The 15,945-nt window shown below is 48.5% G+C and overlaps 1 protein-coding gene across 2 annotated transcripts in view; it reads right to left on the bottom strand.

Moving 5' to 3' along the window:
• The window catches only part of LOC143766830 (uncharacterized), an 85,277-nt gene that overhangs the window by 19,461 nt on the left and 49,871 nt on the right, over positions 1–15,945 (bottom strand). For both annotated transcript variants that reach the window (XM_077254812.1, XM_077254811.1), the window contains exons 2-6: positions 15,305–15,453; positions 14,996–15,175; positions 14,790–14,913; positions 14,609–14,706; positions 14,321–14,411 (exon numbers count right to left, since the gene is read on the bottom strand). In XM_077254812.1, the coding sequence (XP_077110927.1) occupies positions 14,321–14,411; positions 14,609–14,706; positions 14,790–14,913; positions 14,996–15,175; positions 15,305–15,382 (571 nt within the window). In that variant the 5' untranslated portion in view covers positions 15,383–15,453. The remainder of the gene's footprint in view (positions 1–14,320; positions 14,412–14,608; positions 14,707–14,789; positions 14,914–14,995; positions 15,176–15,304; positions 15,454–15,945) is intronic.

Genomic DNA, 15,945 nt, shown 5'->3' with positions numbered 1-15,945 from the left:
TAAAGTGACACACGTCAGATTGTAAAAATGGGGTGTGATGGTGTGATATGCTATGTGGGTATCATTTTGTGTATATTTCTATTTTACTTATTTTCATGGTGTTGAGTTGTTATTTGCCATCTGATATTCTCCCCACAGTTCTGTATTGTTATCTCTCCAGAGGGTCAGTGAATAATGTTGTTTGCTAATATGCTAATGACATGTTGACCTAGATTGCTGAAACAATGAGCCCCTGCGACCCACCCCCCTAACCTGTGATTGGGGAGGTGAGACACAGTTCAGTCTTGTTTGGAACTATGAAGTGAACACAGCACGTCAGAGAGAGAAAGAAGGGAATATGGACTGTTATCCTCTGTGCTGGATTGTTGGACGTTTATTCTGTAACTGAACTGCATTCGTTGTCTGGACTATTTTATCCTTTGTGTGGTGGATCGTATATTTGCCTAAATAAAGGTCTTGGGATTGTTCACTCTTCGCTGGCTCTGTTGATATCTGTGTGGTATCAAAGAAGGAACCTGTGACAACTGGTGGCAGCAGTGGGATCAACAGAGTGTAACCTAATGGAGAACCACACACAGAGTGAGTACAGAAATTGGACTGTATCCAGTTTACAGGAGAGAGCCAGAGACCTGGGCCTGAACTACCAGGGACTGACTAAAGAGGCCTTAATTGATCTACTGGTGGGTGCTAGCCAGACCACCTACTCCCATATGTCTGAAGGACGAGCACAGGAGACAAGGAACCCCACCCCAAAAAGCCAGTGGGTGGTGTGGTACGAAGAAGAGATGGCGGTTCTGAGCCCAGGCGTCCCTCAGGAGTACAAGGAGGAGGCTGCCCGCCGGGCACAGCGGAGACAAGAAGCAATGGAGCTTAAAAGAGGGAGTAACGCAATGTGGAATGTAAACCCAACGATCCGGGAGCCTGTACGAATCACCCGCATAGACTTTAAGCCATTTGATGAGGCTTCCGGAGATGTGGAGGGGTTCTTCAAGGACTTTGAGCAGCAGTGTGAGTGATGGAGGTGCCCCACTCTGGCTGGATGCGTTTGTTAGTGGGACTCCTGAACGGGAGCCTGGCGGAGGCTTACCGAACCATTGACTCACAGCGGAATCGGGATTATAACATTGTAAGGCGGACTATCCTGGATTACCATGCTATCACCCCAGACTCATATAGGGCCAAGTTCCGAGACCTCCCATGCTCTACGGGAGATCGTTTAGGATGTATGCACATAAGATGTCCCAGGCATGTCGGAGATGGCTGGAAGCAGAAAACGCCTTTACTGTGGAAGATGTTATACAGGCATTCCTTATAGAATAATTTCTTGCCAAGTGCTCCGCAGAGGTACGGGAATGGGTCCGGGAGCGCACGCAGTGCACCGTGGATAGAGCTGCAGCCCTGGCCGATGAAGCCCTTACTATCCGACCGCAATGGAGGAGGCTTCTGGACAATGAACCACGGCCTTCTCCCGCATCCCGTCCCCCTCCGAGTATATCTGCCTGTCCACCCAGCCACAGGCTGATGACAATCACAGCTGATAATCCTGGACCCCAACAGTTCCGACCATGACCTGGGGGTATCACAGAGTGGAAATGTTACGGGTGTGGGCAACCTGGACATTTTCAATCTAGCTGTCCCTCAAGGATTCGGAGGGAGCCCCACCTCGTCCAGTACATCTTGTGCACTCCATCCCGCCTGAGGAAGAGCTACCAGCGCCCCCACCAGAGTGGACCACTGACCACGGCACCAGAGATACCCTTCCTGGAGTGTATGGACTCCGTCCTTTGTCCACCAGAAAAACAGAGCAACGGCATTGCCACCTGCAGGATGTCTTAATTGATGGATACAAAGTGTCGGGATTTAGAGACACAGGGGCATTCCTGACTATCGCTGATCCCCATGTGGTTCACCCCGAGGCAATTCACCATGGCCCGGGAATTCCCATTGTCCTGGCGGGGGGTGTCCGCAAATATATACAGCGAGCTTTGGTACGTTTGGATTATGGTTTTGGAGAAAAACTGTGTTGGATTGGCGTTATGGGAGGACTTCCTGCAGATATCCTCCTTGGAAATGACATTGGGGAGTTACAAAGTCATTTTGTGGGAGCAGAAGGTCCGTGGACCTCTCACTCTTCTGAAAGAACAATTGGAGGGAGATATCACAGATACCGGAACGCCCATCATTCCCTACGTTCTAGAGTTCAGAGACTGTCTCACCCAGCTAGCTACCTTGGCTAATGAACATCAGTGAACGGCCCAGTCCAGTCAAAAAGCCTGGTATGACCATAAAGCCAGGACCTGGGAATTTATGGACAAGTGCTCATGATTATTGCAACCCCTGCCACTGTACAAGGAACTATAAACAGTGGAGCAAAGTGGACTAAAGTGAGCAGGCCAGTGGTCTGTGTAGACCTAATGGCGTGCTCACTTATTATGAGGGGGAGAGGTTGTGATGGTGTGATATGCTATGTGGGTATCATTTTGTGTATATTTCTATTTTACTTATTTTCATGGTGTTGAGTTGTTATTTGCCATCTGATATTCTCCCCACAGTTCTGTTTTGTTATCTCTCCACAGGGTCAGTGAATAATGTTGTTTGCTAATATGCTAATGACATGTTGACCTAGCTTGTTGAAACAATGAGCCCCTGCTACCCACCCCCCTAACCTGTGAATGGGGAGGTGAGACACAGATCAGTCTTGTTTGGAACTATGAAGTGAACACAGCAAGTCAGAGAGAGAAAGAAGGGAATATGGACTGTTATCCTCTGTGCTGGATTGTTGGACTTTTATCCTGTAACTGAACTGCATTTGTGTTCTGGAATATTTGTATCCTTTGTGTGGTGGATCGTATATGGACCTTTCGTACTTTTGCCTAAATAAAGGTCTTGGGATTGTTCACTCTTCGCTGGCTCTGTGAGGTTAGAGGTTAAATCAGAGTATTTTGGACATTACTGTAATCAGAAACTGACTATAGACAATAACATCTACTGAAATGATCAAACTGAACAGTCTCTATCAGTAATAAATGAGTAGCTAGTGGTGAAACCTCGGACGCTCCAATATTTTCTGTCAGATGAGTTTTAAGAAGAAATATTACACATTTAAAGAGAACTGTGTATAATAGTGCAGAGCGGAGATGTCTTAAAGGGAACCTGTGAGGAGGACTGTGCTCAGTAACCTACAGTCACTGTCAGGTCGGTGCAGTTATACTGATTACAATGATACCTGGTGATGAAATCAGTCTTGTGGTTGTTGTTTAATCTGTATTTGTAGTTTTCAGTTAATGAGATTCTCGTGCTCTGGGGTGGGGCTGTGGGCAGGGCTTTATGTGGTGCTCTGATTATATATGCATCTGTATTGGCTTATGACAGGTCGCCGATCCCTCACTACAGGGGCTGATAGCCCCTCTGACTTTGAATCGGAGACCCCACGACATGATCACCCTCACACTAATACCAGGGAGTTGGTGGATCTACCAGGTTGTAAGTTTTATAGAAAAGGGCTTTCAATCAATTACCAAAGTCATTAGAACAGTTTTGGGTGGAGGAGAATGTTGTGGTCTAGAGGCAAAATGGTGATCATGGTAATACGGCCGGACTACACCAGCGATAAAGCAGCCACAGCCGGTGACTGAGAAGAATCTGTGACTTCTCTGCATTTAGTGGTTACTACTAGGGTTGAGCGACTTTCATTTTTTTAAGATCGAGTCGGGTTTTGTGAAACCCGACTTTGTCCAGAGTCGAGTCGAGTGCAGTCGGCCGATTATCGCTAAAAGTCGGGGATCGACCGAAACACGAAACCCAATGCAAGTCAATGGGGAAGCATAGTCGGCAGTGAGTGGAGGCCAGGAAAACACCTACAGTGCCCATTTTAATGCCAAAAACATCCATTCTTGTTTCTGAAGCTTGTCAATCTTAATTAACTTTATAATAATAGTTGGGCATAGGAAATTGGGGGTCATTTGGCAAAAGTTGTGGGGGGAGTAGGGCTGGCTCAAGATTTTCGTGGGCCCAGGAAATGCGGACTATGTCACGGCGGTGGAGCAGGGAGAGGTAAGTATTTCAACGTTGCAAGTGCTGTGATCCTGAGCAAGCAGGGGGGGCCCACTCGTTCGCATTGGCACTGGCACAGGGCCCCTCAAAGTACGGCGGTGTGTTTGCATGGCGGGGGCGCCTCCCACCAGCAGCGACACTTTTGCGTACTCTGAGTGGCCCTGTGCCAGTGACGTCGCCAACGAGTATGCCCCCCACCTGATGAAGGAACCTGCACTTTCATCTGCACCTTCCTCTTTGTCCCTGTGTAAGGTGGTATAACATGCGGGAAGGGGAACCTTACTTTCAGCAGGGTCAGATTCTGGCTGTGTAGAGTGCAAGGGGAATGTAGTGGTCTAGGTCAATGTACCAGCAGACTCATCTAGCAGTGGCTGGGCAATGGGCAGGATGAGGAGGAAACAGATATAGGGCCAAAGAATAAAGTAGGCTAAATGCAGTTCAAAATTGGTAACAGGACTAAACAGGCGGCATTGCTTTGTTCAGTGGCGTAGCAAACCCAAGAGCAGCAGACACTGTTTCAAGGGCCTAACCACACTAGTAGGCCAAATGCAGTTTAATATCTGATAGTATAGGCCGAAAGCCAGAAGGTGGAAGCTCCGCTTTGTTCAGTTGAGGACAACACCAGGGAGGGGCAGACACCGTTAGTAGGCCGGAACCACCAATTTTTTAAAAAACAGCAGTTAATCAGAGCCAGAAGGTGGAAGCTCAGCTTTATTCAGTTGAGGACAACACCAGGCAGGGGCAGACACCGTTAGTAGGCCGGAACCACCAATTTTTTAAAAAACAGCAGTTAATCAGAGCCAGAAGGTGGAAGCTCAGATTTATTCAGTTGAGGACAACACCAGGCAGGGGCAGACACCGTTAGTAGGCCGGAACCACCAATTTTTTAAAAAACAGCAGTTAATCAGAGCCAGAAGGTAGAAGCTCAGCTTTATTCAGTTGAGGACAACACCAGGCAGGGGCAGACACCGTTAGTAGGCCGGAACCACCAATTTTTTTTAAAAACAGCAGTTAATCAGAGCCAGAAGGTGGAAGCTCAGATTTATTCATTTGAGGACAACTTGAATTAGGGACTGCAGACAGACTTACCAGGCTGTCCCCTGTGTGGACCATGCATCCAATACATTAACCCATTGCGCCACAAAGGACACGTAACCTTACGTGGCCATGCCTACCGCTCCATGTGTCTGTTGTCAGGTGTACCTTTGGACTCACAGATTGACAGAATGAAAGGACAATGTGGTCTTTAACATGCTGGTGGAGGGGTGGGATGGCTTTTCTCGCAAAAGAATTGTCAACTGGGTAGCTCATAGCGTGGTACAGCGTAGTCCATCATGGCTTTATTAATATTAAATAAAATTTAAAAATAGGCTCTATGCACTGTAAAATAGGTTCCAGGGGTACACGGGCAGCAGTGGTCAGGTCAGTGGAGGCCTAGTGGAAGGAGGGACCGCAGACAGGCTTCGAAGGCCTAACATAATAAAATGGGCTGGCTTTAGGCACTTTATAATTGGTTCCAGGGGTACACGGGCAGCAGTGGTCTGGTCAGTGGAGGCCTAGTGGAAGGAGGGACCGCAGACAGGCTTCGAAGGCCTAACATAATAAAATGGGCTGGCTGTAGGCACTTTATAATTGGTTCCAGGGGTACACGGGCAGCAGTGGTCAGGTCAGTGGAGGCCTAGTGGAAGGAGGGACCACAGACAGGCTTCGAAGGCCTAACATAATAAAATGGGCTGGCTGTAGGCACTTTATAATTGGTTCCAGGGGTACACGGGCAGCAGTGGTCAGGTCAGTGGAGGCCTAGTGGAAGGAGGGACCGCAGACAGGCTTCGAAGGCCTAACATAATAAAATGGGCTGGCTGTAGGCACTTTATAATTGGTTCCAGGGGTACACGGGCAGCAGTGGTCAGGTCAGTGGAGGCCTAGTGGAAGGAGGGACCGCAGACAGGCTTCGAAGGCCTAACATAATAAAATGGGCTGGCTGTAGGCACTTTATAATTGGTTCCAGGGGTACACGGGCAGCAGTGGTCAGGTCAGTGGAGGCCTAGTGGAAGGAGGGACCGCAGACAGGCTTCGAAGGCCTAACATAATAAAATGGGCTGGCTGTAGGCACTTTATAATTGGTTCCAGGGGTACACGGGCAGCAGTGGTCTGGTCAGTGGAGGCCTAGTGGAAGGAGGGACCGCAGACAGGCTTCGAAGGCCTAACATAATAAAATGGGCTGGCTGTAGGCACTTTAAAATTGGTTCCAGGGGTACACGGGCAGCAGTGGTCTGGTCAGTGGAGGCCTAGTGGAAGGAGGGACCGCAGACAGGCTTCGAAGGCCTAACATAATAAAATGGGCTGGCTGTAGGCACTTTATAATTGGTTCCAGGGGTACACGGGCAGCAGTGGTCAGGTCAGTGGAGGCCTAGTGGAAGGAGGGACCGCAGACAGGCTTCGAAGGCCTAACATAATAAAATGGGCTGGCTGTAGGCACTTTATAATTGGTTCCAGGGGTACACGGGCAGCAGTGGTCAGGTCAGTGGAGGCCTAGTGGAAGGAGGGACCGCAGACAGGCTTCGAAGGCCTAACATAATAAAATGGGCTGGCTGTAGGCACTTTATAATTGGTTCCAGGGGTACACGGGCAGCAGTGGTCAGGTCAGTGGAGGCCTAGTGGAAGGAGGGACCGCAGACAGGCTTCGAAGGCCTAACATAATAAAATGGGCTGGCTGTAGGCACTTTATAATTGGTTCCAGGGGTACACGGGCAGCAGTGGTCAGGTCAGTGGAGGCCTAGTGGAAGGAGGGACCGCAGACAGGCTTCGAAGGCCTAACATAATAAAATGGGCTGGCTGTAGGCACTTTATAATTGGTTCCAGGGGTACACGGGCAGCAGTGGTCTGGTCAGTGGAGGCCTAGTGGAAGGAGGGACCGCAGACAGGCTTCGAAGGCCTAACATAATAAAATGGGCTGGCTGTAGGCACTTTAAAATTGGTTCCAGGGGTACACGGGCAGCAGTGGTCTGGTCAGTGGAGGCCTAGTGGAAGGAGGGACCGCAGACAGGCTTCGAAGGCCTAACATAATAAAATGGGCTGGCTGTAGGCACTTTATAATTGGTTCCAGGGGTACACGGGCAGCAGTGGTCAGGTCAGTGGAGGCCTAGTGGAAGGAGGGACCGCAGACAGGCTTCGAAGGCCTAACATAATAAAATGGGCTGGCTTTAGCCCTTTATAATTGGTTCCAGGGGTACACGGGCAGCAGTGGTCTGGTCAGTGGAGGCCTAGTGGAAGGAGGGACCGCAGACAGGCTTCGAAGGCCTAACATAATAAAATGGGCTGGCTGTAGGCACTTTATAATTGGTTCCAGGGGTACACGGGCAGCAGTGGTCAGGTCAGTGGAGGCCTAGTGGAAGGAGGGACCGCAGACAGGCTTCGAAGGCCTAACATAATAAAATGGGCTGGCTGTAGGCACTTTATAATTGGTTCCAGGGGTACACGGGCAGCAGTGGTCTGGTCAGTGGAGGCCTAGTGGAAGGAGGGACCGCAGACAGGCTTCGAAGGCCTAACATAATAAAATGGGCTGGCTGTAGGCACTTTATAATTGGTTCCAGGGGTACACGGGCAGCACTGGTCTGGTCAGTGGAGGCCTAGTGGAAGGAGGGACCGCAGACAGGCTTCGAAGGCCTAACATAATAAAATGGGCTGGCTGTAGGCACTTTATAATTGGTTCCAGGGGTACACGGGCAGCAGTGGTCTGGTCAGTGGAGGCCTAGTGGAAGGAGGGACCGCAGACAGGCTTCGAAGGCCTAACATAATAAAATGGGCTGGCTGTAGGCACTTTATAATTGGTTCCAGGGGTACACGGGCAGCAGTGGTCTGGTCAGTTGAGGCCTAGTGGAAGGAGGGACCACAGACAGGCTTCGAAGGCCTAACATAATAAAATGGGCTGGCTGTAGGCACTTTATAATTGGTTCCAGGGGTACACGGGCAGCAGTGGTCTGGTCAGTGGAGGCCTAGTGGAAGGAGGGACCGCAGACAGGCTTCGAAGGCCTAACATAATAAAATGGGCTGGCTGTAGGCACTTTATAATTGGTTCCAGGTGTACACGGGCAGCAGTGGTCAGGTCAGTGGAGGCCTAGTGGAAGGAGGGACCGCAGACAGGCTTCGAAGGCCTAACATAATAAAATGGGCTGGCTGTAGGCACTTTATAATTGGTTCCAGGGGTACACGGGCAGCAGTGGTCTGGTCAGTGGAGGCCTAGTGGAAGGAGGGACCGCAGACAGGCTTCGAAGGCCTAACATTATAAAATGGGCTGGCTGTAGGCACTTTATAATTGGTTCCAGGGGTACACGGGCAGCAGTGGTCAGGTCAACGGAGGCCGATTGTAATGAGTGTCTGCCAGTTAGTAGTCAAAAACAACAAATAAATGTGAATGTCTCGCATTAAAACAAAACAAAAACACTAAAGGGTGCAATCATTAGGTTCAGGGGTGGGATCCTCTGCGTTGTTTCAGACCTACTAATTTAGCGCAAAGTATTTACTGTGGTAAATAGAGGACACTGCCCCTGACTATGTTAAGTACCATCATACATGTCAACACAATGGTATTGTCAGTGGCAGGTATGGAAGGATGTCAGCGCATAGACTAAACATTGGTGGAAGTGTGAGAGATAACTGTGGAAGTGGTAGAGCAATGTTTGACCTGGGGGTGGGTGAACTCTCTTGTGGCCGGCGGTACAGGCCCAGGGCCCCTCATGTTACAACAGTGTGTCTGACGTTGGGTGCGCACCACCACCGCCAGAGACACTTTATTGTACTATGAGGGACCCAGTAGCAATGCCGTCGACCAAAAGTGAGCACACCCACCTCTTCAGACAAACAGCAGTCTCACGGGTGCTTGCGCCAAGTCGCGATACCACGGCCCCGTGTGGGGAGTTTGGCCATTTAGGGAGGTGTAAACATGTCGTATGCTGGACAATCAGCTGCAGCAAATTAGACATTAGAAAAGTAATTCACAGTAGTCCACAGGCAAGAGCTTTTCATAGGAAAGCTAGGTGTCGGCCGGGCAAGGTGGGGCAAAAGATTTCGAAATCCAGTTGTGGTTCATTTTAATGAATGTTAGATCGTCAACATTTTGGGTAGCCAGACGAGTCCTTTTTTCGGTTAATATTGAACCTGCAGCACTGAATACTCTTTCTGATAGGACACTTGCTGCCGGGCAAGCAAGCTCCTGCAATGCATATTCTGCCAATTCTGGCCAGGTGTCTAATTTTGATGCCCAGTAATCAAATGGGAATGACGGTTGAGGGAGAACATCGATAAGGGATGAAAAATAGTTAGTAACCATACTGGACAAATGTTGTCTCCTGTCACTTTCAATTGATGCAGCAGTACCTGTCCTGTCTGCGGTCATAGCAAAATCACTCCACAACCTGGTCAGAAAACCCCTCTGTCCAACGCCACTTCTGATGTGTGCACCCCTAACACTCCTAGTCTGCTGCCCCCTGGAGCTCGTGTGAGAACGATCACGTGCGCTGTGTGCTGGGAATGCCTGAAGCAAACGGTCAACAAGAGTTGATTGTTTAGTTGCTAATATTAGTTCCAAGTTCTCATGTGGCATAATATTTTGCAATTTGCCTTTATAGCGTGGATCAAGGAGGCAGGCCAACCAGTAATCGTCATCGTTCATCATTTTCGTAATGCGTGTGTCCCTTTTTAGGATACGTAAGGCATAATCCGCCATGTGGGCCAAAGTTCCAGTTGACAAATCTCCGGTTGTGATTGGTTGAGGGGCAGTTTCAGGCAAATCTACGTCACTTGTGTCCCTCAAAAAACCAGAACCCGGCCTTGCCACGCAACCAATTTCCAGTGCCCCCGGGAAAGCTTCCGCATTAAAAATATACTCATCCCCATCATCCTCCTCGTCCTCCACCTCCTCTTCGCCCGCTACCTCGTCCTGTACACTGCCCTGACCAGACAATGGCTGACTGTCATCAAGGCTTTCCTCTTCCTCTGGTGCAGACGCCTGATCCTTTATGTGCGTCAAACTTTGCATCAGCAGACACATTAGGGGGATGCTCATGCTTATTATGGCGTTGTCTGCACTAACCAGCCGTGTGCATTCCTCAAAACACTGAAGGACTTGACACACGTCTTGTATCTTCGACCACTGCACACCTGACAACTCCATGTCTGCCATCCTACTGCCTTCCCGTGTATGTGTATCCTCCCACAAAAACATAACAGCCCGCCTCTGTTGGCACAGTCTCTGAAGCATGTGCAGTGTTGAGTTCCACCTTGTTGCAACGTCTATGATTAGGCGATGCTGGGGAAGGTTCAAAGACCGCGGATAGGTCTGCATACGGCTGGAGTGTACAGGCGAACGTCGGATATGTGAGCAAAGTCCACGCACTTTGAGGAGCAGGTCGGAGAACCCAGGATAAGTTTTCAATAAGCACTGCACCACCAGGTTTAAGGTGTGAGCCAGGCAAGGAATGTGTTTCAGTTGGGAAAGGGAGATGGCAGCCATGAAATTCCTTCCGTTATCACTCACTACCTTGCCTGCCTCAAGATCTACTGTGCCCAGCCACGACTGCGTTTCTTGTTGCAAGAACTCGGACAGAACTTCCGCGGTGTGTCTGTTGTCGCCCAAACACTTCATAGCCAATACAGCCTGCTGACGCTTGCCAGTAGCTGGCCCATAATGGGACAACTGGTGTGCAACAGTGTCATCTGCCGATGGAGTGGTTGGCTGACTGCGGTCTGTGGAAGAGCTGTAGCTTCTGCAGGAGGACGAGGAGGAGGGGGTGCGAACGCCTACAGCCAACTGTTTCCTAGACCGTGGGCTAGGCACAACTGTCCCGAAATTGATGTCCCCTGTGGACCCTGCATCCACCACATTCACCCAGTGTGCCGTGATGGACACATAACGTCCCTGGCCATGCCTACTGGTCCATGCATCTGTGGTCAGGTGCACCTTTGTACTCACAGATTGCCTGAGTGCATGGACGATGCGCTGTTTAACATGCTGGTGCAGGGCTGGGATGGCTTTTCTGGAAAAAAAGTGTCGACTGGGTAGCTCGTATCGTGGTTCAGCGTACTCCATCAGGGCTTTGAAAGCTTCGCTTTCAACTAACCGGTAGGGCATCATCTCTAACGAGATTAGTCTAGCTATGTGGGCGTTAAAACCCTGTGTACGCGGATGCGAGGAGAAGTACTTCCTTTTTCTAACCAGAGTCTCATGTAGTGTGAGCTGGACTGGAGAGCTGGAGATCGTGGAACTTTCGGGTGTGCCGGTGGACATGGCAGACTGAGAGACGGTATTGTTTCCGCCGGTGCCCTAGATGCAATATTTCCTCCTACAAAACTGGTGATTCCCTGACCCTGACTGCTTTTGGCTGGCAAAGAAACCTGCACAGATACTGCCGGTGGTGCTGAAAATGGTGGCCTTACAGTGATGGAAGGGATGTTGCGTTGCTGACTAGCTTCATTGGCCGAGGGTGTCACAACCTTAAGGGACGTTTGGTAGTTAGTCCAGGCTTGAAAATGCATGGTGGTTAAGTGTCTATGCATGCAACTTGTATTGAGACTTTTCAGATTCTGACCTCTGCTTAAGCTAGTTGAACATTTTTGACAGATGACTTTGCGCTGATCAATTGGATGTTGTTTAAAAAAATGCCAGACTGCACTCTTCCTAGCATCGGATCCCTTTTCAGGGATGGCAGACTGAGCTTTAACCGGATGGCCACGCTGTCCTCCAACAGGTTTTGGCTTTGACACGCGTTTTGGGCCAGATACGGGCCCGGCAGATGGAACCTGTTGCGATGTTGATGCCTGCTGCGGCCCCTCCTCCACCTCCGCTTCTGAACTACTGCCGCCTGCACCCTGTTCCCCCAATGGCTGCCAATCGGGGTCAACAACTGGGTCATCTATTACCTCCTCTTCGAGCTCGTGTGCAACTTCGTCTGTGTCACTGTGTCGGTCGGTGGTATAGCGTTCGTGGCGGGGCAACATAGTCTCATCAGGGTCTGATTGTGGATCAGTACCCTGATAGGGCAATGTTGTGGTCTGAGTCAAAGGAGCAGCATAGTACTCTGGCTGTGGCTGTGCATCAGTGCACTCCACGTCAGAATCTACTTGTAATGGGCATGGCCTGTTAAGTGTTTCACTTTCTAAGCCAGGGACAGTATGTGTAAAGAGCTCCATGGAGTAACCCGTTGTATCGCCTGCTGCATCCTTCTCTCTTGTTGTAGTTTTTGCTGAAGAGGACAAGGAAGCGACTTGTCCCTGACCGTGAACATCCACAAGCGACGCGCTGCTTTTACATTTACCAGTTTCAGAAGAGGAGGCAAAAGAGCTAGAGGCGGAGTCTGCAATGTAAGCCAAAACTTGCTGTTGCTGCTCCGGCTTTAAAAGCGGTTTTCCTACTCCCAGAAAAGAGAGCTTTCGAAGGCCTTGTGTAGCCAGACGACGAAACTGGCTCCACATCTCCAGACTTAGGTGGAATATTTTTATCCCCACGACCACCTGATGCTCCACTACCACTACCATCATTACCAGCTGACAATGAACGCCCACGGCCACGACCTCTTGCACCAGACTTCCTCATTGTTTTAAAAACTTAACCAAAGTAACTTTATTTGTTGCTGTCAAACAACTTACACGGTGAGCTATAACTTCAGTATGATTTCAATATCCCTTAACAGGTTGGTGAGACCACAAGGAAAATCAGGCACAATGTTACACACTCTGTTTTCTGTGGCACCAAATCACAGAGATGCCACACACGCAGGACTGTCACTCAAGCACAAATGTCAATATTAATCTCCCACCTATTTTTTTTTTTTTTTTTCCTCAGGGAGACTTTAGAAACCAAATAAGATAAAATGTTTTTTTCAGGGCCAATTTAGAAACCAAATAATAATAATAATAAAAAAAAAAAAAAAAAGGCTTTCTATGGCCCACTGAGTGAGAGATGGCACACACAGGAGTCAGGAGTGGCACACAAGCCCTGACTGAGGCCAATATTTTTCTCCCACTGATTGATGTAGTGATTTTTTTTCAGGTAGATTTTAGAACCCAAATCAAGCAAAAAAATTAATAGGCTTTCTATGGCCCACTGAGTGAGAGATGGCACACACAGGAGTCAGGAGTGGCACACAAGTCCTGACTGAGGCCAATATTTTTCTCTCACTGATTGATGTAGTGATTTTTTTTCAGGTAGATTTTAGATCCCAAATCAAGCAAAAAAATAAATAGGCTTTCTATGGCCCACAATTTGAGAGAGAGAGATGGCACACCCAGGAGTCAAGACTGGCACACAAGCAGAAAGGGCAATATTAATCTCCCACTGTTTTTTTATTTTTTTTCATGGAGACTTTAATACCAACCAAATAAGATAAAATGTTTTTTTCAGGGACAATTTAGAAACCAAATAATAATAATAAAAAAAAAGGCTTTCTATGGCCCACTGAGTGAGAGATGGCACACACAGGGATGGCACTCTAGCAGAAATGCCAATCTTAATCTCCCACAAAAAAAAAAAAAAACAGGGACTGTCCTACAATTACTATCTCCCTGCAGTAATCTCAGCCAGGTATGGCAGGCAGCAATAGGAGTGGACTGATGCACAAATTAAATAAAAAGTGTGGACAAACAAAAAAGATAGCTGTGCAGAAACGAAGGAACAAGAGGATATGTGCTTTGAAAAAAGCAGTTGGTTTGCACAGTGGCGTACACACAGCAATACAGCTATAAGGGAGCCTTCTAGGGCAGCCCAATGAGCTACAGCGCTGAGAGAAAAAAAAAAAAATGTAGCTTCCACTGTCCCTGCACACCGAAGGTGGTGTTGGACAGTGGAAATCGCTACAGCACAAGCGGTTTGGTGGTTAATGGACCCTGCCTAACGCTATCCCTGCTTCTGACGAAGCGGCAGCAAACTCTCCCTAAGCTCAGATCAGCAGCAGTGAGATGGCGGTCGGCGGGAACGCCCCTTTATAGCCCCTGTGACGCCGCAGACAGCAAGCCAATCACTGCAATGCCCTTCTCTAAGATGGTGGGGACCAGGACCTATGTCATTACGCTGCCCACACTCTGCGTTCACCTTCATTGGCTGAGAAATGGCGCTTTTCACGTCATTGAAACGCGACTTTGGCGCGAAAGTCGCGTACCGCATGGCCGACCCCGCACAGGGGTCGGATCGGGTTTCATGAAACCCGACTTTGCCAAAAGTCGGCGACTTTTGAAAATGAACGACCAGTTTCGCTCAACCCTAGTTACTACTCACCTGGGTGGCCATATGTAGGAATCTCCTCTTTACACCGCTCATCACCCCTCATATATGTCTCTGTAGTATTAATATGGGTCAGATCTTCACCCTGAAACAAATATTGTAAAAGTCACAGACAGATGAGAAGTCACATCTATGATCAGCTCTAATCCTGCCATCTCCACCGTTCTCATTACACAAGTATAAAACATATAATATTGGTGGATAAAACAAGACCGAGCACAAGACCTTCACCGGCGTCTACACATCATAGGAGAGATCTCCTGACACCTTCTCTCCATCTACCTGATGATCCTGAGGAGCATTGGGATCTTCTTGGTTACAGTCCTGTGGAAGAAGAGGACGGGGACATCTCTCTGGTGTTGTCCTCTTACTGGATAGATCTGGAGGAAACACATACAGGGAGTGAATTCATTCTTTACATACAAATAATTATAGGCCGTGTGTATTTAGTCCTGTCTATTACCTGGAGATGTGAGGGGCTGGGGAACCTCCATTATGATGTTCTTGTACAGATCTCTGTGTCCTTCTAAATACTCCCACTCCTCCATGGAGAAATAGACAGCGACATCCTGACACCTTATAGGAACCTGACACATACAATGATACCGTCATCCCCCGATCCCTTCATAGTGTTACTGTATAATGTCCCAGCATTCCCAGCACTGTCACCTCTCCAGTCAGCAGCTCAATCATCTTGTAGGTGAGTTCTAGGATCTTCTGGTCATTGATGTCCTCATGGATCAGGGGGTGAGGTGGAGGCCCCGTGATTGGGCTCAGGGGTCTTCCCCATCCCTCAGACACAGGATCCTGACAGCGATCACTAGAGGTCTTCTTCACCACTATGTAATCCTGGTAATGGAGAGACACATTAATAAATCTCACTACAGACATTTCCAGAGTCCTCACCTCTCCAGTTCTGTCCATCTGTTATTCCCATAGATAAGAATGATGTAATGTGACGTCATCAGAATCTCTCACCTCTCCAGTAAGCCGGAAGAGGATCTCTAGGGTGAGGTGTAATATCCTCTCCGCCATCTTGTCTCTGTCCATATCCATCTGTGATGGGTAAATCAGGAAATTTTCTGTTGTAGAAGATCTTCACTGAGAGGATCCGATATTGTAGAGACCTGAATGAGAAGATGAACCGATGTAACATCATAAGAATCCTGTGTAATAATACAATTACTGGAGATAATGAGGGAAACATATGAGGAGATTTATTATTTTACAGTATTTAGTTTCCTTCTTTACATCTACTAATAAAACCTATATATTTAGGCCACAGACAACAAGCAGTTTCCTCCTCGGAGTCGGCAGCTGAATACGTTTCTCATAGACTCATCTTCCATAACGCTAATTCTCGTCTCATTTACCGACCCTGGAATCGGCATTAGCAATACTGCAGGAGATATTAATTACACGTGACATGAGAAATAACTACTTCATGATGAGGACGACATCTTCATCTTCTACTACGGCTCTAGAGACATATGTGGCCAGAGTCGGTCACTGACTCCATCACCACCGGCCGTCTATATGAAGGTTTCCCGTCTTCCCCGCACTGTAATCTTCTATCACGTTAGATCTCAGCTCTGATTCACACACAGAAGTTTGTTTAT

The sequence above is a fragment of the Ranitomeya variabilis genome, chromosome 4, assembly GCF_051348905.1.
Source record: "Ranitomeya variabilis isolate aRanVar5 chromosome 4, aRanVar5.hap1, whole genome shotgun sequence".
Classification (NCBI taxonomy): domain Eukaryota; kingdom Metazoa; phylum Chordata; class Amphibia; order Anura; family Dendrobatidae; genus Ranitomeya; species Ranitomeya variabilis.
This window is presented reverse-complemented; position numbering and strand designations above follow the sequence as displayed.